The following is a 25,539-nucleotide window of genomic DNA, read 5'->3' as shown; positions in this document are numbered from 1 at the left end:
AGGGGCGGGGCGGCGGGAGGAAGTGCGCGCCCGCGGCCGGGGGGCGGGGCGCGGGGCCAGGTGAGAGCCCGGAGGCGGGGCGAGCGGGCGCGCCGGCCCCTCGGGACGCCCTTCTGCAGCCCCTGCTGAGGGCGGGGGCCGGGGCCGGGGCCGCGGGAGGGGGCCTCCCCCACACTCTGCCTCGGTCCTCGGGAGGGCACCCGGGGCTGATGCGGAGAAGACAAGGAGCTGGACAGGGTGTGGGGGCGGTGTGGACGGGGAAAGACGAAGGCACCCGGCCCCCTTCCCCTGGGAGGAAAGCGGTGGGGGGCGGGGGGCGGGTGGAGGCGGGGGTCAGCCCGGTGGGCCTACCAGCTTTGCAGGGACAGGAGCTGGGTCCCTGGTGCCCAGCACAGGTGGGGCACCGAACAGGAGCCAGTGACTTTGGATGAATGAAGGAATGTGCATTTCCCCCAGGGCTCTGGAATCAGGGCACACCACAGTCCTCCCTCCAGATATTGAAGGCCGGGTGGGAAGGGGGTGACCCGGCCATGCCCTAATGGGTCAGTTGCTGGCGCTGCCAGGCTGGCCTGCCCTGCCCTGCCGTAGCCAGCACCAGGAAGTTTCGACGCAGGTGGCTGACCACCTGTCTCACCTCTGGCTGTGGCATAATCTAAGGAAACTGAGGGAACCTTCCATCTATAAACTGTTTAGAGGAGCAGGGTCTGGTGCATGGTTGGTGCCATGTGTGAGTGATCTCTATTATTTAACCACCACTGACGCCCAAGGGCCTGGGGACCCTGAACTGTTCAAGACGAAGTCCCTATTCTGAGAAGCCCATGCCTAGGATGGGAGACAGGGAGGATGTCGGTGTGATTAGAGCTGCAACAGAGATGGGGACAGGCAGCAGGACAGAAGCAGGGAAGAGGGGCTCCTTATCCAGGTGGGGTGGGGGTCAGGAAACCCTTCTGAGAAGAGGGGGCTGAGTGTTGAGGGGGAGGGAGAAAGGTGTTCCAAACTGAGGGAGCGGTACATGCATAGTATGGAGGCAAGAGAGAGGGGGCACCTTGGGGGGTTTGCAGTCCTTCCCTGTGATGGAAGGTGAGGTCGGGCTGGGGAGCTGGTGTCAGGAGAAGCTGAGGTTCAAATGGGGCCTGGATAGTGGAGCACTCTGGATGCTGGGAATAAATACAGAACTGAAATGAAAACTCACTGTCCCCCGACTGCCCACCCCTGTTAGCAGCCAGAATTGAAATCTTTTGAAAATGGGCACAAGGGTCTCCCCAGAGTCTGGACCGACTGTTTTCAGTGAAGCTCAAAGGAACAGAGAGGGTAGAAGTCTTTGGGTTTCACACCCCCTTCCCCACGCAGGTCATGACGTCATCCCTTGTGGTGTACAAAACTGGGCAGGTGGAAAAGCACACTGAGCCCCCATTGGACCTCACTGTGGACCAAAGAGGCAGCTGGGGCAGGAGTCACTGTCTTCGTTGCACAGAGGTAGAGCCCAGACCCCTGACTCTTATTCCAAGCTCACCCAGGGCCATAGGCAGCAGGTTGAATGGAGCCTCACCTGGATAGAGAGAGCATCTCATGAAATCCCCACCCTTTAGGTGCCCTTTCCTCCCCGAAACTGCCAAAGGGCTGAGCAGTGACTTGGTGCTGAGCTGGGTGTGTAGCTACGGAGCAGGGCTCCCCGCCCCAAGGAGTGGTTGGGAGGCGCCCAGTTCCCCAACGATCAGCTGTCAGCCTTGTCATCCCCACTGATGCTGTCATCAGGCTTTGGGTGGCAAGGCTAGGAGGCAGGTGGGGCCAGACTGGGGGTGGAGGGAGCTGAGAGTCAGGCAGAGGCGTTTGGCCTTGGTTGCTATAGGGATAATCATTCTAATGATATCCTTGACGTCTGTCATGCCTTACAGTTTCGCTGAGCACTTCCTAATAATAACAGCGCCCATTAATGGATTGCTAACCCTGTGCAGGCACTGTCCCTTCGCAGGTGGGAATCATTAGCCCCATTTTACAGATGAGGAACCTGGAGGCCAGAGAGGTTCACTTCCCGTTTGAGATTCACAGCTAGTAAGAGGTAGAACTTGAATTGGAACCCGAGTCTGGGCACGCAGCAGGGCTCTCTCCCGACATCATACCTGGTATGCAGTATTTCATTCAGCCATCAGACTGTGAGGTGGGCAGAACAAGGGATCTGCTTTCTTCATTCTACAGATTTGGGAACTGAGGCTCAGAGAAAGGCAGTGGCTTGTCTCAGCCTAGCTAGACACAGTCAGGATTTGAACCCAGATCTCCTGATGTGAAGCCCCAGCCTTACCTCCACTTTATGCTCATGCTTCTGCAGGAGGGAGCTTAGTTACTGGGTAAGGGGAATCTGCTCTGGTTGGCCAGGGATTTCCCTGAATCTCAGACATTGCTGGGCCCTGGACAGCACCATTTTACTGGGGCTTACTTTGGAGGTGGCCCAGGTCACAGTCTGCCTGGCCAGGGTACTGTTTACTGTTTTCTGGGGGGGGGGGGCTATCCTTGAAGGCCTGTGGATGTCTCTGTCCCTTGAGACCCCACCAGTCCCAAGTCCAGAGCTCTTCTGCCACTCTGCACAGTGGGCAGTCTGCCTTGCAGACCCCAGAACATCAGAGGTGGCCAGGCTGGCTCTCGGCCTGCCATGGAATCCTCTCCTGGGGATGCAGGTGGCCAGGCAGGATCTTCCAGCCCCCAGCCTTGAGCACCTAAAGGCCAGAGACCAAGGCCAACCTCTGTACCCCTAGACAGCAGTGCCTGCCCCAGGCTGGCACCCAGCTGTGGCTCAAGATGTTATGTCCAATTGACTGCCTGGTTGGACAGAGGGGAAAGGAAGGAAAATGGGGCAGAGAGGAGAGGAAGGAAAGAAGGAAGATTGGTTGACTCAAAAGAACAGACAAACTTGGAGAAATGAAAACAGGAACAAATGATCGCATAGTTGAGTAAATACAGTGCATGACCTGACTGCAGGGTCAGCAGACAGGTGACCACCCTCCAGCCTCCATCTGCTCAAGCCCACCTGGCATCCCACCCCATCCACCTTGAGGCCGGGAGTTCCCTGGGGCCCCAGCCGAGTCTCTGCTGCCGCCATGTGGCCGCTCTGCTCCCTGCACCATCATCATGAGGGCTGTGGGCTCTGCTTGGAGTTCCTGCCTTGGGGCGTGGGGTGCGTATGGGTGGTTGAAGGAGAGGGAACGTGGATGCCGGTGGTGCATGGAACTTCAGAGGTCCAGTTATGCACCCTTGGGATGCCTTGGTGGGATCTTTGCTCCTCCCGCCTCCCTATGTGCCCTCCCCTCCCTTTCATCTCAAACACCAGATCCCAAGAGGTCTTGCCCGTGGCCAGAACTCTTTCACCCAAAACCCTGGCCGCACGTTTACTGAGCATCTCCTGGGTGACATACACTTGGCACGTGTACATTTCATTCCATCCTATTATGTATTATTCTTATCCTTTGACAAAGGAGGAAACTGAGGCCTAAAGAGGACAGATAATTTGCCCAAGATCCCACAGCTGATACGTGGAGAAGCTGAGATTCTAACCAAGGCATTTGGGGCCTTAGAGCTCCTCCACACAGAATCCCCAAAAGTCAGAGGTGTGGGGAGCCTTTAGAGTTCTTCTTGTTAAGACAAGAAGGGGACAAGATGGGGAAACTGAGGCTCTCAACAGGAAGGGACTTGTCCAAACTATGGCAGGTAGAACCCAGAAGTGCCTCTTCTCCCAAGGTCCCTTCTGTCTGGTCTCCCCCAGATCAGCTCAACTCCAGCTACCATTTAACTGGACTTCAGGGCTGGGGAGGCAGGACTCCTGCCCTTGCCTCCTCTCCCCGCCTCCCCATTCTCGATCCTTCTGGGTGGAATGAGGTTGATAATGGGGGAGGGTGGGCAGAGGCTGAGGGGCCCTCGTGGCCCAATCTTAGTGTTTATTTAGCCTTTCCGTTTGTCCCTTTGGGTGTCTGCAGGCATAGATGGCCGGGGCAGGAGAGAGGAAGTGAAGGTCTGAGCGGCAGTCGGCTGCGGATGATACGGTGGCTCGCCCTGCCCCTCCACACGCAGGTGTGGCCCAGCCGCTGCCGAGGTCAGGTCACTGACCTCCATACCTGTGCTTTTGGGTGCGGCTCGGCTGATCCCTGAAGGCTCCCAGATGGAGGGGGCCTGGGACACTGGGGGCAGGCCCACGGGCCTAGGGCTGGGAGGGGGAAGAATGGGTGGGGTGGGGGGTATAGGAGAAAAGAGAGGTCAGTAGTGCACTCTGGGCTGTGCGGAATGAACCTGAAACTGAGAAGCAGCTCAGACTGCCCCGCGCTGACCAAGAGCAGCGCTCGCCGGTGTCCCTGCGCATCACTTCCAAAGCCGCTCAGAAGCCTCTTCCCCCCTCCCTCTGACCTGCTCCTCTGACGGGGCCCAGTGGCTGTGTGGCTCCCCGGACACATGCGACACCAAGTAGTTCCCCTGCCTGGGGGTCCCTCTCTCCTCCACCAGGTGCACAGTCCTCCCTGCACTGCAAGGCTCCTGCTTTCATCTCCTTCAGCAAGAGGGGGAGTCCACGAGAGCTCTTCACAGGCTTCCTGGGGGCGGCTGGTAATCCCCACCCAGGTCATCCTCCAGCACTTGCTGTGATCTTCCAGGGCAGGGGAGGGAGAAACCAGAGCAGCCTGGGATCCACAGGGGCTTCTCCGCTGCCCCTCAGCCCCCCCTGGAGGACTTGGTGAAAGGGGACAGTGTAGCTTGATGGTTAAGAGCCTGAGCTGTGGAGCCAGACAGCTGGAGCTTGAATGCCCGCTCTGAGACTTTCTGGCTGTGTGATCTTGGACTAGTTGCCTAACTTCTCTGAGCTTCGGTTTCCATCTCTGCAAAAGAGGGGATGACCACAGTACAACGGTACCTCCCTCTAAGTAGGTAGGGTTGTGGCTGGTACCAGCACGCACTGAACTTGCACGACCCTCCTCCCCTCTAAGCCTTTCTTCTGGCTCCCTTCTCCCCAGCCTCCCCCAACTTTGCTCTAGCAAGGTTGACAAATTGGCCAAGTTTTTGCCCACTCCTGCCCTTTTGTGCGTGTTGTTCTCTCTTCCAGGAATGCTTTTTAGGCCTTATCCACCTTTTTCAACCTTACGCTTCTTTTTGCCCTGAAGACAACTCAGCGATACCACCAGGAAGCCCTCCGTGATATTCCCTAACGCTATCCTCCCCGCCAGACCTGACTCAGGGTCCCCCTCTTAGAGCTTCCCAAGCAGTCTGATGGCATTGGTCCCTGTGGTGGTCTCCTTTCCCTCTGGGCACCCAGCAGCAGGGTAATCTACTCAGAGTAACCCACACAAGTCCCTGATTCCTGGAGAAGAGACCAAGGTGATTTGGGGCTGAGCAAGGCTCCCTGGAAGCCCCCTCCTTCCTGCCCCAGCTTTATTTTGGTTCTAGAATCATTCCAGTCAGCAGACTTGGTCCCCACCATGCCCATCTCGGGTACACAGTCAACATTTCATGCAGTCAGAGGGACAGAAAGAGGGGGAAGAGAAGGTGGGAGTAAATGGCCTATGCTGCGGAGCCACTGCGGCAGAAAAGAGTCTGGCGTCTCCCCGGCTCCAGAGGCTCACCAGCTGTGTCCCCGGACCCCGTGCTGGCCTGGGCCGTGCAGACCTCCTGGTATGGGCCACAGGCCTGGGCCACAGCTGTGTTAGGTGGGGAGAGCCACAGTTCTGCCTCCAGCCCATGACCACTCTGGGCTCCCGCAGCATCACTGGAGATAACTGGTTGGGCCTGGGTCTCTGTAGCTCATCAGGACCAGAGGCAGCCAGCCGGAGGGCCCATGTCCTGACCTGAGGGTGGCCCCTGGGAGCAGATGCCACAACACGCCCCGCTCCCCACCCCATCCTGATGAACCAGCAGGGGCACCCACCCCTCGGGCCGCCTGCTTCTCTGGGGCTGCCTTTGGCGGATGGGAGGCGCCTCAGCCGGCGACATCTGGAAGGTATGCGCTCTTCCTCCAGCTGGGGCGGGGTGGTAGCCAAAGCCCTGTGGGGGCAAAACAGCCCAGCCCGTTTGCTTCTGGGCAGGACCCCTCTGGGGTGCCGGTCACAGAGCTCCTCCATCAGACTTCAAGCCATCAGCCTGGAGCTAGACACTCCTAAAGCCACAACTTACTTAGCTTCTGTCCCTGCTCCCTGGCTTTCCTCTCTCCCCTACAGTTTTCTCCAGAGGGCTCCCTGCCTCCCCCGCACCCCCACCCTGCATAAACCCCTCGCCTGAGAATCTCAGGGTCTGCTTTTGGAACTCGACCTAGGACACCCAGTGCCACCTCCTTCCCCGTCTGGCATTCAAACCTGCCCCCACCCCACCCTCCATCCGGACACCCCTCCACTTCCCCTCAATGCCCCAGCTCAGGCGGCCCCTTTCCTCCAAGGCCCAGCTCGAGGGCCTCCTGCTACACCACGCACGGGCAGCCCACAAAAGCCTCTCCCATGGGCCCCCTGCAGTCTGTATTCTGGCCCTCCCACTGCCCTCCAGCTCCCTAGAGGCCGAGGCATCTCTCTTCCCAAAGGGCCTAGCCTGGAGGTACCCCAGCAAACGCCATGGAGCCAATGCCTAATTCAGTTGGGACCGAACACAAGGACCTGGCTCTGGGCCTCTTCAGACCTCTGGGCTTTGCAAGGGTCACGGTTCAAGGGAGCAGATTTCATAGAGCGTGATTCCAGAGCCAGTGTTTGCCGCACCCTGCAGCCCTCTGCTTGGCCTGGTCTCCTGGTCACTTCTCTTGCGCAGAGAAAGGCCCTCGTGTCCACTGCAGTAGGACAGTTTGTGATACGGAAGTTCACGTCCCTGCCTTGCTGAGGCTGGCTGCCTGCCTGGGACACATTTAGTTCTTTCCCTGCCCCTCAGGGCTCGGCTCCCATCTCGTCCTAGCAGACCCCAGAGCCCTCCCAAGTCCACATTCAGCACTGAGCAGATCCCCAGGGCAGGGGGTCTTGCCCTCCGGACATGCTAGGGGCTGTGTCCTGTTCATGTCACGACTGCTGGTGCCTAGCACAGCACCTGGCCCCCAAGACTCACTCGGTTCCTGCATGTGGCCGAGCTTGGCACTGGCCTCCCAGCAGCCTGTTGGGGATCTCAAAATGGGGGCACAAAGGGCCAGTGCCAGGCTGCCCTGGGTCACAGCCCAGCCACAGCTGGTCCTCAGTGGGAGAAAATCCTGGGTCCCTAGACACCTGGCCAGGCCTGTTCCTCCACTGCAGTCTGGACAGATGGACCAAGATGGCTCATGGGGGCTCCAGTGGGGGACCCCAGCATTTATGGCTCCTGCTGGACTATGGAGGGGCATCAGAGCGGAGCTTGCGCCGGGCCCCAGGCAGCTCAGTGCCCACCCTGGCCCGTTCTCCAGCTGCTAGTTTCGCCGAACAGGGTGCCACATGGACACGGGCCTGCGCAGCGTGGCCAGCATCTGGTTCCAGTGCGTGGTGCCCATGCCACTGGCTGACGGCCCGATGATGACATGGCCCACGTTGTCCCCTCGGCCATCGCTGCTACTCTCAGCCACCGTCACACGGAGAGACAGGTCCTAGGGAGGAAGTGACATGGGTGCTGGGGACCGGGGGCAGTGCCGGAGGCCCTCCGTGGCTCCCAGGACCCTGTCTACAGGTGCCAGGCCCCAGCGGGCTGCCAGGAGTGGCTCCCTGAATCTGTCTGATTCAGATCCCCTGATCTGCCTATGCCCACAGGCTTCTGCTGCTGCCTCCCGACACAGTGGCGGCTCTGGACTGCCAGGTTCAGATGCTGGCCTCACCACCTCCCTTGCTGTGTGACCTTGGGTTCTTCCTACTTAGCCTCCCATCTGGAGGATGGTAATAATCGTAGTTCCTACCTGTACCGGGAACAAAATGAGTTAAAATGTGTCGACTGCTTAGAATAGTGCCTGTACACAGAGCATCTCAGATGTCTGGTTATTCCTAATATGATCACATGTTGGACTCACAGCTGAGGAAGGAAAAGAATGTGCTTGAGATCGGAGTGGAGAGGTTGAAACCCAAACCCAGACTGACCCTCTCTCTCTTCTCCTCACCCCCGCTCTCCCTCCTCCTCCACCGCCGCCCTGGCCCGAAGAGGTCTCCCACCCTCGGAGGCTGTAGACTAGAGGCGCTACAGCCGCTCCGAGGGAAGTAGGGGACAGATGGACAGTCTGTCCCACGAAGGTGGCAGGACAAGGCAAGGACACCCAGCACCAACTCCAGGCACTGGGATATTTGCCTGGATTAGGAGCTTCCAGAGTAAGGCAGAGTTCTGGGCTTTCAAATTCAGATGGGGTGTCAGATTAGGTGGGTTCTGTACAGCCCCGTGACTCAGGGGCAGGTTTTGGCTCAGGGCACAAAAGGACGTTCTCACTGGCAGGAATGCCCCAGCATGGAAGGAGGTAGTGAGGGGAGGTGGTAAGCTCCCCATCCTCTGAGGCATGCAAGCAGGGCCACCGGTGTGGCACAGGCCATATCCTCTGTAACCCCCCACCCTTGGTCTGTGACATCTGTGCCAGGAGAGGGGTCTCCCTGGGGCCCATGACCTTCTGAAATCCATGGAGGTGTGGGGAGCTCGGCAGGGTCTCTGCAGGTAGAGTCTCCAGAGACTTCGGGCCAGAACTGTGGGCCCTTGGGCTCCCCTGGCTCATCTGCAGGCCTTTGCAGCTCCTTCCACCGGGAACCGGCTTCCCCCAGATCTCGGCTTAGCTAACCCCTCTCGTTAAAGCCTCCCCGGGCCGCCAAAGTCTGGCATGCGCTTAGTGGATTAGGATTGTCTGGAGAGGTGCCTGGGTGGCTCAGTCAGTTAAGCATCTGACTTCAGCTCAGGTCATGATCTCATGGTTTGTGAGTTCGAGTCCTGCATCAGGTGAGTACGAGCCCCTCTTCGGGTGAGCCCTGCTTCCCTCTCTCTCTCTCTGCCTCTCATGGGATTCTCTCTGTCTCCCTCTATCTACCCTCGTTCACTTGTGCCCTCTCTCTCTCTCTCTCTCTCTCTCTCTCTCTCTCAAAAAAAGGATTGTCTGGGGATTTTCCACCTTCCCCTTGTGAGCAACAAGGAAGCAGTGCCTGTGTCCCAGCACTGACCACAGGGCTACTACCTAGTGGGTGCTCCATAAATGCCTCTCAACTAGAAAGGGAGGGCTTGAGACAAACCAGTACCACCTGCAGGAACCCTAAGAAGCTAGGCCAAGGGCCTGGAGTGGCCCCAGAGCCCAGGAGCCACCTGGCCTGGCCTCCACCCCTGAGCCATCCCCCCTCACCTGGAGCACGATGGCTGGCACCGAGAAGATCATGGCTTCGTTGAACACTGGGTTGGGGTCATCCCTCTTCACGGCTGTCTTCTTTTTGCTCATCTTCCTCCCATCCTGAAGCAGGTACACTTTGACGAAGGGGTCTGTGGGTGAGCAAGGGGTGGGGGTCAGGGCCAAGGCCACATCCACTTGGCATAGCTCTGCCTGGTCCTCGCAGCCTGCTGGCTCCAAGTTCCCCGAGCCTTCTCTGTTGCCATTATCTCCTACAGTCCTGCCATTGGGCCTTTATTTCTTTCCTATTTTACAGATGAGAAAACTGAGGCTCCTACACGAGTCAGGAGAAGAGCTGGGCCCTGGGCTCAGGCAGACTGCCTCCCGGCCCACACAAGTGCTCCCTTCACGTGACGCTCTGGGGAGTGGGAAGGACCCACCACTTCTCATTCTATAATGAGCACAGACGTCAGGCCTGAGTCACCCTGCGCCCGCTCAGTGGAGCCCAACTCTGAAATAATGAGTCCCTCTCTACTTGTCACCCTCCCCGCACTGGGTGTCCTTGCTGTACCTGCCTGGACCATGGATCCCCCGAGGCTCCCGCTAGGTCGTTCCCCCAGCCCTTGGTTTCTAGTTCTGCTCCTGTAGACTAGGGGCATCAGGTCCTGCCTGGCACCCACACCCTCCTGGTGGCCCTGGCCCCCATGTGGGATCTGGGATACAGTCCAATTTCTGGGAGTGGAGCTTCTGTCATGAATTCTAGTCCTGGGAAGCGGGTGTCTGTCTACCGTGGTTTCTTCCCCGCACCCCAGGCACCTGCTCTCAGACTCCCATCTCCCCCACCATCCCGAACTCCTGGGCTCCTGGCTCCTGAGCTCGGCCAAAGCTGGGGGTGGAGGGGCCTGGTACGATGCCCCACACCTGCTGACGCCTCCCGCTGCCCTTGGCCTAGCAGCTGGGTCACAGCTCCCACCAGCCACGTGAAGGAGCCAGCCAGCCAGCAGGGCCTTACCTGCCGTGGTCTTGTCGTTGGTCCAGATGAGATTCTTGGCCTTCACCACCACCACAGTGAGGCGCTCAGCCGTAGGGAGGTAGCTGAGGGACAGCAAGATCTCGCCCACAGCGTCGGCAGCCTGGAGGACAGGTGACTGGCTCAGAGGGCTTCCGAGGCCCCCCTGAGGACTTGAGAGGTCCAGGGAAAGGCAGGAACTTCCTTCTCCACTGAGAAGTTTTTACTCTTGCCCTTACATGAGGCACCAGGCTGGTGGGATTGAGAAAGGGACCCCACTCCCCGCTCCACGAGGCATGCGCCAGCCCCCCCTCCCACCAGGCCTGGGTCCTGCCTTGGAAGGAGGACCAGAGGTTGCCTGTGGCAACCAGAGGCAGTCCCTCATTCCAGCCCAGGGAAAACATTCTGTAGCGGTAGCACACAGAGGTCCAAGTGGACTGGGTTCGTACATCCTCTGCTTAAATAGCAACGACAGAAGAGTGGTAAACAGTAATTAGGGCATTTTCGCTTCATGCGGTAAACAGTTTCTGTGAACGTGGCTCAGGCCTCTCTCTCTGTCATTTCCTAAAGAAGTCAGGGCTCGGGCTGTCGTGGAGGACAGTGGACTCCCCGCTCGGAGACGGGTGCGTGTGACGCTCTCTTCATGGGTGGACTGACCTTGTTCTGGTCCTGTAGGTAGAGCCAGCCGCTGAAGGGCTGTAGCGGGAGGTCGAGCACAGAAAGCTTCAGCTCCACCACGCCCGTGCTGATGTTCCGCTCGTCCTCATCGATGCCAAACACGGAAAACCGCAGGCTCTTCTCCTCCAGGGCTGCAGGGTCCAGGGGAATGGAGAACTTCTCGTCAAAGAAGATGGAGTAGGCATTCCTCTGGATCTGCACAGAGAAAGGGACGTGGAGGGAGCTTCAGCTCTGGGGAGGAGGTGGCAGCCAGACGCCCGTGAGGCCATGGTGGGGAGAGAGCACCGGACAGAGAGTCCAGAGGCCTGGGCTAGAGTCCTGGCTCTGCTGTCCCACGACCTCAATGCCAATTCTTTCTTTGGTGGCTCAGCCTTGGGGATTTTTTTTTTTTTTTTTAAGTAGGCTCCACACCCGACGTGGGCCTTAAACCCCCAGCCCTGAGATTTAAGAGTCGCGTGCTCTACTGACTGAGCCAGCCGGCCACCCCAGCCCTGAGGATTTAAAAGCCCCCTGTCCTCCTCTCAGTGGCGGCCTGGCATTGGAAACTTCCACACTCTGACACCAACTGATTCCCACCCTCAGTGCGCACGGCTCCACAGAACCCTCGCGATGCCCAGGAGAGACTGGTCTCCTCTTTGTCGTGTGTGTTCAGGTCCAGCCCTGGGCCAGGCGTGCAGGAAGTACAGGTAATTGTGGAGTCGAGAGCTGCTGATGTCCCGGCCCCCGCAGAGCCTGGCCCAGGATGGTCTGAATGTTGTGGGATGGACGGACGGATGGAGCGATCGGGCGAGGCTGGGAAGACTCCACTTCCAAGCCCCGTCCTGCCTGGCGGGTGCCTCTGGCCTCCTCCCAGGAAGCTGTGGGCAGACTCCCCCCCCCCCCCCCCCCCGGGAAGGTGTCCTGGTGGGCACGGCTCCCCTTTCCCATTGGGGGTTGCCTTAGTCACTGCCTGGCGATATTTAGAGAGGAGCTCTCATCTCCGGCACTTCGCCTGAGGCTGGGGGGCTGCCCAGCCTGGGGGCAGCCACCTACTTGCTGGGACTAGCTGGGCTAGGATGCTGAGAAGCCTGCCTTCCTGGGAATGAATCTGTCAGCACCTCCAGGCGCACTGAAGCACACTCTGGTCACTGCCTGGCTCGTGGGAAGGTTCCTCTTCCACTGCTCCCTGGGAGCCACGTTCCCCACCCAATTGCCTGATTGAGGACCTTCAAGGGCTCCTTCCCCTGTGGGATTAAGTCTACCTCCTGATCTTGACCTTGGCATTTAGGCTTTTCATGATCTGGCCCCATCTCTCCCTCCTCCTGCCACACGAGTCACTTTGCTGTCCCCTGTCCACAGGGGCTCGGGTTCCCGAACTATCCATTCTCTGTGTGTTATGTTTTATGAGCACACAGGTGACGGGAAATGGGAACCCCCGGGCCAGGTCCTGGGGATGTGTTGGGCAAAGCACTCTCCTGAACCTGTTTCCTCATCTGTAAGATGCCCTCGGTCCATCCCACTGGGGCTAATGAGAGAATCACGGATGGGTGGGCTCTGTGAACCAGACTCTCAGCACACATCAGGCTGTGGTGGCTGCTGTCTGCTAATGTCCCTTCTCACGGAAGGTGTCCAGAACCACCCAGGATCTCCTAGGCAGTCCAGGCCATAGGCAGCGTGGATCCAGGCTCAACAGGGACACTTCCTGGTCCTGATACACAACCTGTTGATCACTTCCCAGGGACTGGGCTGAGGACTTTGCATATAGTAGCACACCCCTTCCTCAAGAATTATGTTGCTCATATGACAGATGGGGAAGCTGGGTCGCAGAGAGCTTATGGACTTATCCAAGGTCACGCTACTAGGAAGTGGGACACTGATATTTCAACCCAGAGGGTGAGGTTTTAGGGTCCTGCTCCTTACCACTCACCAACTGCCTCTCTTGGGCCCCACATGCACAGGGTTGTGGTCAGTTGTTGACCATCCTGGGGAGAGGGAGGCAGGGTGGGCTGGGAGAGGGATGATGGTGTCCACCCCCGAGGGACAGCCCGCTTCAACACTGTAGAGTGACTGGACACAGGTGACTCTTCAGAAAGCACTAGGTCCTACAGACCCTCAGGCTCCACCTGCTTTGGTTAGAGGCCGCTGGGCGTCAACCTTACCCACCTCAGAGGACTCCCAACCGTGGCATCTGGGCCCCTGCTCCCCCTAATCCAGCCTGGAGTAGAACGTGTCTCATGAAGGCTTTGCTCCCTCTCTTGGCGAGACAGAGGGACCCATGGAGGGGTAGCCTGGTGGGGCAGGGTGCTGGGTGCCTTCCCCACCCTGTTCTCACCCCCAGGAGCCGACCTCCATGGGCTGATCAACAGGCTCCTTCGGCCTCTGGCTTCTGGTGGGGTCTGGGGTCGGACAATGGGGGTCACTCCAGGGAAACCAGAGGACCCAGGGAGCTGGGGGGTGCTCTTTCCCTAGGCCCTTCCCTGCGGTACTGCTGTGGTCTGAGCATGTCCCCTGACCAAAGGGCACGGCGCCTATCAATGTGGCAGCCCCGCCACGCACCTGTCCCCTTTGGCCTCCCCTTCCCCTCGCCCCTTCAGACGAGGGTGCCGCTCCATCCCTGAGGCCGCCCCACACCACTGTTAACAGTCCTGTCATTAAGCTGTCCCCAAATTAGCCAACTTGAACATGTCACCCCTTTCCTACCCGGACCCCAAGCTGACCCGGGGGACAGGCACGGGAACGGACAATTGCCACCCACTGGATATACGTGGTAGGATTGCCGAGAACCGCGCACGGCGGGAGTCGTCAGGCTAGTGACACCTCCGGCTCTGGGATTAGCACCCAGAGCTGTCGCGTAGCACCCTCCTCACATCCGGCCCGGCCCCGCGGGCCTGGCGGCCTGGGGAGGGCTCCCCGAGAGCCCCGCGCGTGCCTCCCCTGCCCCCACTCACCCGGGAGATGCCCACGATCTGCTCATCGGGCAGCAGGCTGACGCGCATGAAGCAGGACTCGAAACCGGCTTCTTCGCGCTCCAGGAGGTCCTTGCCCTGCAGCACGGCCACGTGGAGGGTGTGGGAGGCGGCATCGTAGTCCATGCTTACTTCCACCTGGCCCAGCGTGAAGTCCTGCCCGAAGGTGTTGCTCACGGAGGAGATGGAGTTCAGGGAGTCGGCCGACTGGGACTTGCGGAGGGTCCCGTAGGGCGCCAGGTCCAGCTCCCGGCCCATCAGCTCCAGGGGCCCCAGCTCGCTGATGCTCTCAAACGTGTCCTCGATGCTGAGGCTGCCTTTGCGACTGGGCGGTGCCCGAGTGCTGGCCCGCTGGGCATTCCAGGCAGGCACTCTCTGGGGGAGAGAAAACGGGACGTGGGAGCATGGCAGATGCAACAGGCTGTTGGTTGGTCTCGTAAGCCCTGTTCATTCAAGGCACCTCCGTTCCCTGTGTGCAGAAACGGTGCCTGCCCTAGTCAGGAAGTTCTTTGTTTAATGCCATTTCACATCACTCACCTTTCTCTCCCGAACCCCGAGGAAAGAAAGCTTTTTCTCAAAACGCTTCGTGATATGGACTGAGTTCCACGCACAAAGATGTTCACTGCAGTGACGTTTGTAAGAAGGAAAAGTAGTAGGGCGCCTGGGTGGCTCAGTCGGTTACGCGTCTGGCTTTGGCTCAGGTCATGATCTCACAGTTCGTGAGTTCGAGTCCTGCGTCAGGCTCTGTGCTGACAGAGCTTTGGATTCTGTCTCCTTCTCTTTCTGCCCCTCCCCCACTTACACTCTGTCTCTCTGTCTCTCTCTCTCAAAAATAAACAAAAACCTTAAAAATTTTAAAGCAAAAGTAGTTAGCAGGGGGAACGGGTAAGAATAACTAGACGATAGCTACTCAACAGATTACTGAGCAGCCTCCAAGGATGTTTACCAAAATGTTCACAACAGAAGGTTTTTGTGTTGGGTAACACTCATCCTAAAACTCAAATTTTTCCTTTCACTCAGTTGACCTCAGGATTTGGGAAAACAAAAGTCTTTGTGCCACAAGCATCTCCCATGCTGTTGCATAGCCCTCATTTTACCATCATTAAAAAAAAAAATGTTTTTTAACGTTTACTTATTTTTGAGAGAGAGTGACAGAGCGTGAGCAGAGAAGGGGCAGAGAGACAGGGAGACACAGACTCCAAAGCAGGCTCCAGGCTCTGAGCTGTCATCACAAAGCCCGAGGCAGGGCTCGAACCCACGAACCGCGAGATCATGACCTAAGGTGAAATCAGACTTTTAACTGATGGAGCCACCCAGGTGCCCCCCATTACTATCATCTTAAAAATGGGCCACCAATTTGTCCCTGAATGGACAGCTGTGATTACCTTACAGACCCCCTACTGTTGGACATTTATGTTGTTTCTAATTTTTCACAAATATAAATAATGCAGAATCAAATAGCTTTCTTAAAATCCTAGCTCAGAGGACACAGCCCTTTCGAAAGCTGCTGACACATGTTGCCAAAATGCTCTTTGGGAAAGTTGTGCCAATTTACAGTCTCCGCCTCTCTGTCCCCTCCTCTCCCCCCCCCCCCCCATGGGAGATAGTCCCTTCACACCCCAAACGAATGAGCATGTGGGGCTGCTATCTGGTAAAAGATTCTGGCTGTGGTCTCTGGAACTCTATATGATACTAGAAAAATTCTCTGCCAAGCGTCTAATGATGAAGCATTCAGCAGTATATATTGAGAGCCCTAAAAGTGTTTGTAGTCCCTGACACGTAATTCCACATCTGGGCATCCATTCAAAGTACATAACCCTAATGAAGACAAAGTTTTACATATACAACATTCACTGCATTATTTACAATGGCATTTAGTAAATCATGGCACGTACATAAAAAAGGAATCTGACGCTAAAATAATACTTATGACGGGGGCTCAACATTATGGGAAAATGCTTTCGGCTGGGAGATGAAAAGAGCAGGGTATAAAATTCTGTGTAGAAATGACACCCGTTGTATAAAAACCTATGCATGGAAAAAAGACTGGAGGATACATTAAAAATACCGGAGAGAAAGAAATCCAAATGTTAACAGTTAAAATACAGTTAACAGTTATTTGCCACTGGGTGGTGACATTTGGGGAGGGGTTTTGCTTGTTTTTTTCCTGTATTTTTCCCAGGATGGTTTTTAAAATTGAAAACTTTCAGTCCCCTCACCGAGTATTCACTGATTTCGCAGCACTGGGCTATGTTGGAAACGTGGAGGAGGACCAGGGTGTCTGTTCACAGGAGGAAATTAACCAGGAGAGAGCAAGGGAGCGGGGAGGAGAGGAGGCCACCGCCGGGACAGAAGCCTCACCTTCTGCTTGGCCTCTGCGTACGTCTCGCCATACTTCTGCTGAAGGTACCTATAGTCGTAGTTAGGGAACGGGGAGGGGCTGGGGAAGCTCCCCGATGTCCAGAGCTTCCACAGGCTCACGGCCGCAATGCCCAGCAGCGCCAGGGCCCCAGCGGTGTAGACACCCACCTCCCAGCCAGGAGGGCTCTTGATGACTGCAAGGGAAAGGCAGCCTCTCATTAGTAGGCTCTGGGTCCCCCAGTGGTTAGAGACTCCCACCCAAGAAGCAGGCAGTTCAGCACTGACTTATTTATTCACTGAACAAATATTTATTGAGTGACTACTGTGTGCTAGGCTCAGTACTAGGTGCTAGGGGATCCAGTGTTGAATAAGACATAGGTACCTTGCGATTTCTGCTTCTATCCCCTTTTCCACAGAAGCACCCATTCCTACCAGGGGTGGAATGGGGGTGGGGACACATGGCCAGACCAGACAAAGAGTTGTGAACAACAGTTAAACGCTCCTTAGGCTTTCAACAAACGGGGTTCTTCTCGCTCCTTTTGAGTTCTCTGAGCTCATAGCCTTCCAGATAATCAAAGCAGCCTTTTGGGGTCTGGAGGAAGAGGGAAGGGGTTTGGGGAGAAAAGAAAGACCCCATTTTTGCTTTACCCTCATTTAGAAGAACCCAATGTCCAGCAACTGATGGATGGACAAAATGTAGTCCATCCACACAACGGAATATAATTTGGCAACATAAAGCTACTGATACACGTTGCAATGTGGTTGAACCTTGAAAACATCATGCTAAGTGAAAGGCATCACAAAAACCCACATGTTGTATGATTCCATTTATTTATTTATTTATTTATTTATTTATTTATTTATTTTTAATGTTTTTATTTTTGAGAGAGAGAGAGACTGAGAGCGATTGGGGGAGGAGCACAGAGAGAGGGAGACAGAATCCAAAGCAGGCTCCAGGCTCTGAGCTGTCAGCACAGAACCCAACGAGCAGCCCGAACTCGCGAACCACGAGATCACGACCTGAGCCAAAGCCAAACGCTTAACCGACTAAGCCACCCAGGGGCCCCGTGTATGATTCTATTTATTTGAAATGTCAAGACAAATCTGTACAGACAGAAAGTTGATTAGTGATTATCTGGGGCTGGGGGCACTGGGGCGGGGGCAACACAGAATACAGGGTGGCTTTGGAGGATGATGAATGTATTCTAAAAGTTAATAGTGCTGATGAGTACACAAGGTGTTACGTGCACTGAATTGTATGCCTAAAGTGGGTAAATTGTATGGTCTGTGAATTTTATCTCGATAAAGCTGCAACCAAAAAAAAAAAAGAAAAAGAATCTCAGCCAGAAGTGAGAGAGAGGTAGCTTTTAGGCTGTGCAGGACTTGGAGACAAATCCAAATGCTCAAATGTGCTTTCTTCATTGATAAGTAAATAACTTTCCCTGAGTCTCACTGTCCCCAGACATAGTAATTAACTGCCCCCTCAAGTGTGTTGGGTGAGCCCCCACTAGCAGAAGTGACCTCCTGTTGGCAAATAGAATTCTCGAAACCATTCCCAGTGCTGCCTCTAAACTCAATTCAAATGGGGAAACGGGTGCACAAAGATAAACATTTACAAAAATAAATGACCTTTTGCCCAAGGTCAAAGAGGCAGGAAGGAATGGCACTGGGAGGCCAGCTGTGGCAGCCAGACTTCAGGCCAGGCCGGAGTAACCACTGCCCCACCCAGCCTCGACCCAGCACAGTCCCCAGACTATGCAGGGTAGAAAGAGGTGGGGAGGGCATTTCAGGGGTGAAGACTGACGACTGCACATCCACTGAACACCTATGGTGTGCGAGCACCCTGGTGAGGGAGTCAGCCCCAGCCCCAGGCCCCGTCCTTAAGCAGCTCACAGTCTAGGGATGAGGTAGGTAGGCAAATAAATACACAAAACAGAGTGACGAGAACAGCCCAGGAGGGCTTCCTGGAGGAGGGGCATCTGAACTGAGATACGAAGGAGGAGCAAGAAATGTACCAGGCCAAGGCACCAGGGACTGGGAGTTCAGGGCGAGCAGAGGAGGGGATGTACAGAGCCCAGAGCATTCAGTGTCCAGTGGGGGAGAGAGAGTGGGGCATTTGGGGCTGGGGAGCTCTCTGTCACCATGCCCCTGAAGCCCGGCTGCAAAGGTATCAGGAAGCAGCGGCAGCCCCTCTGGGAGTGGGAGGCCTCACCCTGCCCGTTCCCCTGAGCCCAGCCAACTCCAGTCAGAATCCACAATGCTAACTCATTGTAGGTTAGGGGCAGGGCAGAAGGGCAGGGCCCGGCCTGCAGCCTTGGCTCGTATCCAGCATGTAGCACCTTATGAGGTCTCTCCCTCCACTTGCTAGAGTAGGACAGCCGGGGCTGGGAGAGGCTAGTGAGCACACCCAGCCATTGGCCCAAGGCCACAGGGTAAGAAATGCAGAGCCTGGCCGCGGGTGCCCTGGCTCCTTGGGCAAGCCACCTAGCCACTCTGAACTTGAGCGTCCTCATCTGGAGAGTGGAGATGACCACGCATCCCAAGCAGCGGTCCCGCCCTGGGGAATTTATCTTGCGGAAGAAATCCCAGCAAATTTTATGTCTGCTGTGAGTCATCGAGACTGTATTTATAACAGCAGAAATGTGGAAACAGCCTGAAGGTCCAGCTGAGGGGCCAGTGGGGGCTGGTGGTGCTGACTTGGGAGGGAATATCACTGGCCTTTGAGAACCGAGGTCATTAGGATGTCACTGTGGCAGAGCAGGAAAACGTTTCCAGCATTGTTAAAAGAAAAAAAAAAATCAATCCATGACACGGTCTAACCACACAATTTTGACATAAAAATCACAGGACCTATGGATAAAGGCTGGGTGGGGACCAGGGACAAATGAGAGAAGCTAGAAATCAGGATGGAGGGGCTGTGAGCAAGCCCTGTTTACTCCTGACTTCTTGACAGAATGTAATTTGTGGGCTGACCCAAACCACAACAGAGATCTACGGAGGGCCCCAGGCGAGCCCTGCCGAGGCACACGAAAGTTCTCGGCGTCTGATGAATAAGGGATGGCCTGGTAAACTGGAGAGTGAGATGTCCATGTGAACCTCAGGTGGCTCCCGGCAGGGCCTGGGTGGTCCCAGGGGCAGGGAAGCAGGTGGGCCTTGAGTTCTGAGGTCCTAGCAGATAACGGTCAAGGTGACCCGGCACAGTGGAGCCAGGCTCCCCTGAAAGCGAGGATCTGGGGGGAGGGAGGGCCTGAGGGCGTGCAGCCTGCATCCCGCTTGGCTGGGAAAGGGGGGCATTGAAAGGAAAAGCCCCAGGAAGGTGACACAAGATGATGACTGTTAATGCTCATTTATTTATTCCTTTTATTGACTACAGCCTTGGGGTGGTATGGGAAGCATTCCCAAGGGAAGTGAGGCCTCAGCTGAGACCAGAAATGAGGAGGAGGTGGAGGCGGACGAGTGGCGTGGCGGTAATGATAGCTTCCTTTACTGTTTACTCTTTGCCAGGCCCCGTTCCAGCGCTTCATTGCATATTAACCCACGGAGACCCCGGAACAACCCTGTGAGGAAGGTTCTATTATTACTCTCATCGCCTAGATGAGGAAGCTGAGGGACAGAGGAGATATTCGCTGCCTGACAGTCTGGCTCCAGCCCCCGCACAGTCCTGGGAGCTTAGCCAGGCAGAGGCAGGGAAGTGCTCCGGGCAAAGGGAAGGGCATGTGCAAAGGCCTGCTTTGGGAGAGAGCTGTGTTCGCGCTGGGTTGGGCACTTTGTGTAACGTAGGTCACCGAGTCCTCCCGGCAGTCCTTGAGGCAGGCCTCACTGCCCCCCGTTTTACAGATGAGTAAGTGGAGGCTCCGAGAGGTTTCATCATTTGCCCAAGGCCATGCCAGGGCCTGGGCCAAGGCCTGGGAGCCTGCAGGTGAAAGTGTGGTCCCTGGTCTACCCTTCAGCTCAGCTCTGGGCTGGTAGGGGGCTGAGCCGGGGGAGCAGCTAGAGTGTTGGGGAGCACTGGCCTGGGAGTCAGAAGACCTGGGTTTGTGTCCTGCACTGAGCCTCCCTTCTCCCATCTATAAATGGAGAGGGGAACCCACGAGAAAACATGGCAAGTATGTCTCAGCTCTGACACCACCCACTATCAGCTGGAGAGCGGCTGCTATCTCGAGGCAGTTCCCAAGCTCAGCACCCACTGGGGCACACACAGGAAGGTCGGGGCTGCATCTCAGATATTTGCCATCCCCGGACTGGGCCACCTCTGAGCTTATTGTCCTGTGGCTCTAACATCAACCTTCTTGGGTTTCTTCTCACTTGGCTACTCAACAGGCTCTAGGAATGGCCCTGGGGGAGCGGATTCTGCATCTCAGTTTCTCCTTAGGGAGCACGGGACATGGGCCTCCTGGGGGACTCCTCCAGTCAAATGTAGGGAGGTGGTTCCACAGGAAGGAGCCATTGGCACAGAAGGATGACGAGACCTTAGACTGACTGGTCCCCGCCCCGTGTCCCCAAGGTTGTGTGGCCTCGGGCAAGTCACTGTCCTTACTGGTAAAACAGGGCCATTACTGACGTCCCACTGACACCCCCTGCCCTAGGCCTGGTCGGGGAGCCCCGTGAGATGGCATGCTTCCACTGGGACTCACCGCTCAGGTGGTATTCTGCCACGTCCATGGCCATGACGCCCACTGCAGCGCTGGGCCTGGAAGGGGAAAGAGAGTCAGCAGGGAGGGCTTTGGAGGGCCACCAACCCCAACCCTACGCCTTGACCTCCACGATGCCAATGGGCCTGTCATCCAGCGCTCAGACTCAGCTGTGAGGAGAGCTCAGCCAAAGGTAGGTGGTTTTTAAATAGCATTAAAAAAAATTTTTTTTTAATGTTTATTTATCTTTTGAGAGACAGCATGAGCTGGGGAGGAGCACAGAGAGAGGGAGACAGAATCCAAAGCAGGCTCCGGGCTCTGAGCTGTCAGCACAGAGCCCGACGTGGGGCTTGAACTCATGGACTGCGAGATCATGATCTGAGCTGAAGTTGGACGCTTAAGTGACTGAGCCACCCAGGCACCCTTAAATACCATTTAAAAAAAATGGACTTTAAAGCTCTTTTCAACCAGTCTAAGACCATCTTACTGTCAGGATTGCCAGATAAAGCACAAGATGCCCAGTGACATTTGAATTTGATTCATTTTTAGTACAAGTATGTCCCATATAATATTTAGGACATGCTTACGCTTAAAAAAAATATTCATTGTTTATCTGAAACTCCAAAGTTCCTGAGCATCCTGTATTTATATTATATCTGCTAAATCTGGCACCCCTACCTCATTTCCATCCTACCAACAACAGGCTGACCAGCGAGGAGGCTTTGATTCTTTGCTACTCATTAGCGTGGGCCCTCGAGGTGTTCACTAAGCCTTACTTCAAAAGCTTTTCTTTCAATTGGAAAGGAAAGGCTGCATTTCCACAATATTCTATTATCAGTCCTTCCACTACTCAGGATGGTTTCCTCCCCACCCCACCCTCCACTTCCAAGTTTTGTGAACGCGGAAGGTCTAGGTTGTTCTAGAAAGGTCCGGGCGTCATGCAAGCCATTACCTGAACCCAGGTGACTGCTCATGGTTTTATTACTGTCCTTGCTGAGAAGTAAATGTGTCTCACAGACATACTCGAAGGGACTGGAAAGGGGAGGCCGGGAGGAGCTATATCAGCCTCAGCTCCAGGGGCACAGAAGGACGGGACGGCCCCTGGCCCCGCAAAGGAGGCTGCAAACGGGTCACCCTGTGACAACTACAGAGTGCTTGCCCACCCAAGAGCCGCTGCTCTTCCGTTCCCAGGGGATGCCAACCCTGCATTGCTGGATCTTCTGGCTTTTTATGTTTTCATTTCATTTTATTTTTTAAAGATTTTATTTTTAAGTAATTTCTACACCCAGTGTGGGGCTCAAACTCACAACCCTGAGGTCAAGAGCCGCATGCTCCACTGACTGAGCCGGCCAGGCGTCCCAGTCTCGTCCCGTCCCGTCCCGTCCCGTCTCCCCTCCCTCCCTCCCTCCCTCCTTCCTTCCTTCCTTCCTTCCTTCCTTCCTTCCTTCCAGATTTTTAAAGCAAAGCCAGATTCCTGGATTTTTTTAATGTGCAATTTCCTGATTTTTAAATGTAACCAATTCACACACAAAAATGTAAATACTGTTCAGGCACAGGGCAAAATACTCCTGGGCTGTGGCTTGGCTAGCATGTTTGCAACCCACTCGAGCATGCTGTGGGTTCCCTTTGGGACTGGGGTCAAATCAGAGGGTAAGCATTTTCCTGAATCCTGGGGTTCCCCCCAGTCTGTGGCTCTGGAACCAAGAAGTTAGGGTGCTTTGGTCTAGACAGAGTTATCTAGCACATATGGGAGTTGTCCGAAGTCCCTGGCAGGAGGCCTGGAGAACTGGGGCAGGACAGGGCCCTGGGGCCAAGTTCTGCAGGTGCTCAGACAGCTCCTTGCTACGCAGAGGATGACCCAGTGAGGTGTGGGCCCTTCATGGTGACAGGAGGGAAATGCTAACCAGGGAGGCTTCACTCATGCTGAGGAACAGAGGCTCATTCCTGGGACCTGGGCAGGAGACTGTGATGACAGTTAACCTCGCTGAGCACTCCTTACGCCTGAGAGAGCGATTCTAAGCACTAGTCAACACAGGCCATCTGGCTCCACACTCCTAACTTCTGTGCCTTACTGCGGAAGGGTATACAGTTTCAGAACTTTCCTAAGAACCTGCAGGACCAACTGGTCACTGTGAACAAGTCCAAGGTGGCCCTAGTTCCTGGCAGACCACGGTCTGGATACACCAACACGCACATGTCCCAGCCTACCTCTGCCTTGCTGGGAATCCAATAACGCCATCAGCTTTCTTTCTGCTCACTTGGCACAAGCCGACTTCAAGAATGAGGCTATGCTAGCGTGGGCTGGGTACACCGCGGTGGCCAGTGCACACGGCATGGGTCAGAACCCCGTATCTGCTGTATCAGACCTAGAGCAGTTGAGGGGTTCCCAGCCCTCTGGGGCCGGTCTAGCTCAGACCCCAGACTATATCGCACTGCCACCTTCCCCCCTACACCCCTCATTGTAATACCCCTTGCCCGGGAGCTGTGATTTCACTGAAGATGTGAATGATTCTGAGCACACCCAAGCCCCAAGTGGTCCCGCAGTGGTCCCCAGTGAAGGGACAGAAACCAGAGCACATCTGCCTGAATGGAGGGAGGAGAGAACTGGGGTGGGAGAGGGGTCAGGCAGCCTGAGCACAGCTCTGAATCTCAGATCTGCCCCTCACTAGCTCTGAGCCTCAGTCTTCCCATCTGTAGAATGGGGCTCAGGGCTGCCCTATCAGGGTGCCAGGAGGGTAGAATGAGAGGTAAGTGTAGTCTGGCTTGGTAAATATTAGCTGCTGCGGTTATTGGCTTCACAGTCAGCCCAAAGGCTAACTAACCTCCCTGTGTGGGTAGCACTGCCAGCTTGCAGGTATGTTTTATTTGTCTTAAAAATTGGGGAAATTCCCATTAAAAATTGATTTCTAAAAGAAAAAAAAAGCTGGATTCACTGCTTCCCTTTAAAAGTATCTGAAGACAGTGGTCTGCATCCCCCTACCCCCGCAAAACAGCGGGGCTGGAGCTGAATGGGCTCTGTCCCTTCGGACAGGTCTGGCACCTCCCACCCCTCCATTCATTTCCAGAACCTGCTGGCCCCTGGAGCATCTCTGCTCATGAACCTGGTAAGCAGGCCTTTGGACGAGCTATGGGAGGTTCAGAAAGGTCAAGTGATTTGCCCAAAGCCACAATGCCAGCAGTGGTAGAGCCATGTCCGCGGCCCGGACCAGTGCCTCTGCCATTAGTAGCCACAGCCCCCAAGGATTTCACCTATGTGTTTCCATCACCTCCCCCAAGACCCCCATGGGACATATCCTATTACTGACCTGATTCCACAGAGGAGGAAAATGAGGCTCAGAGAAGGGCAGTGAATTTGCCCAAGGTCACCCAACCAGTAAGCAGGGAGCTGAGCCTGGACTAGATCTGGCTCTGTAGCAAGTGCCCTTCCTAATGGCTTTACTCACCATCCCCGAGTGCCCCTGACCCCATCTCACTGACCACCACCTCAGCAGGCTCCCAATGGCAGCCTGGGGGTCTACCAGGCAGAGGGGCTGTGGCTCTGGCTCGCAACAGGACGCTGACAAGGCGCATCGGGAGGCCAGGGCGGACCGCGACCAGAGTCTCCCGAGTTTCTGACACACAGGAAATGGGCCACAACAGGGACGAGCCAGGGCTGCCCCAATCTCACACCCGAGCCCCGCGGATCCACGGCCCCTTCTCTGGCATCTTTCCCCACCTAGTCTATTCGTTCTGGCCCCAATCTCCCAAACTCGAAACTGCATGAAGTTTGCTCACTGGAAAGAGCTCTAGATTCGAATCCAGGCTTAATCAGACCTACCCGGCAATACCTACCTACTGCTGTAAGCATAGACATGATATATGCCAAATGCTCAGCACGGTGTCTAGCCTGTACTAGGCACACGATACAGACCTGATGACTGACTGGGTAAGTGGATCCCCATTTTATAGATGAAGCTGCAGCCCCAGGTCACTCAGCATTTAGTAGCAACACTGGGATTGGCGCCAGGGTGTGATGGATCTGGGCCTGGGCTCTTGGCCGTGATGCCACCCCTGACCCACCTTTTGGGGGTGGAGTGGGTGGGAGGAACTGTCACTGGCCTCATCGGAATTGGACCACAGTCGAGGCCCCCCTCCTGGGCTTGTCAGAGAAATGGCTTTCCAGGAATTTTGTGCCTCTTCGGGGAAGACGGGCCCCATGTCTCTGTTCCCCCACCCTGTTTCCTTGCTCACTGTGTCCCCACATCACGTCTGTGGCCAGCAAGGTGTTGACTGCCCCCCCCCCACCCTATGGTCATCAGGTAATAGGATGGGCACAGGGCAGCCCTCAACCTCCCAGGCTGCAAGCCTCTTTAGGATCTTTAGGTTTGAGATCTTTTCAAGTGCTCCCCCCATCCTGAATATCACATCCTGCTACCATCCCCCCAAAGCCCGCAGAAACCACAGTGCAGACCAGCTAGGGTGGTGGTGGCTGGCATTTATTGGCATCTATCATGTGCCAAGTACCGTACCAAGGACTCGCCATGTTTTATTTCAGCAAATCCTCGCTGCCTGTCCCTGAGGGGCTGCTAGTCTGCCCATTGTACTGGTAGGAAAACCGACACTTGCCCAGCGTCACCATAGCTGACAAGAGACAGAGTCCAAACTTGAACCCTAGCCTGGGAACCTCCACGC

General features: G+C 55.9%; 1 protein-coding gene across 1 annotated transcript; it reads right to left on the bottom strand.

Moving 5' to 3' along the window:
* Positions 1-5,316: 5,316 nt before the first annotated feature.
* On the bottom strand, positions 5,317-20,922 carry SYT12 (synaptotagmin 12). Its single transcript, XM_032594935.1, has 7 exons — positions 20,872-20,922; positions 16,238-16,431; positions 13,859-14,251; positions 10,911-11,126; positions 10,257-10,377; positions 9,263-9,396; positions 5,317-7,552 (listed from the first exon to the last, which is right to left on the bottom strand). Exons 1-7 carry the CDS (start codon positions 20,903-20,905, stop codon positions 7,379-7,381), a joined length of 1,266 nt encoding a protein of 421 aa, XP_032450826.1. The 5' UTR covers positions 20,906-20,922; the 3' UTR covers positions 5,317-7,378.
* Positions 20,923-25,539: the final 4,617 nt, after the last annotated feature.

Source organism: Lynx canadensis, chromosome D1 (genome assembly GCF_007474595.2).
Source record: "Lynx canadensis isolate LIC74 chromosome D1, mLynCan4.pri.v2, whole genome shotgun sequence".
In the NCBI taxonomy this organism is placed as follows: domain Eukaryota; kingdom Metazoa; phylum Chordata; class Mammalia; order Carnivora; family Felidae; genus Lynx; species Lynx canadensis.
The sequence above is the reverse complement of the archived record's forward strand: the minus strand, read 5'-3'. Positions and strand labels throughout refer to the sequence as shown.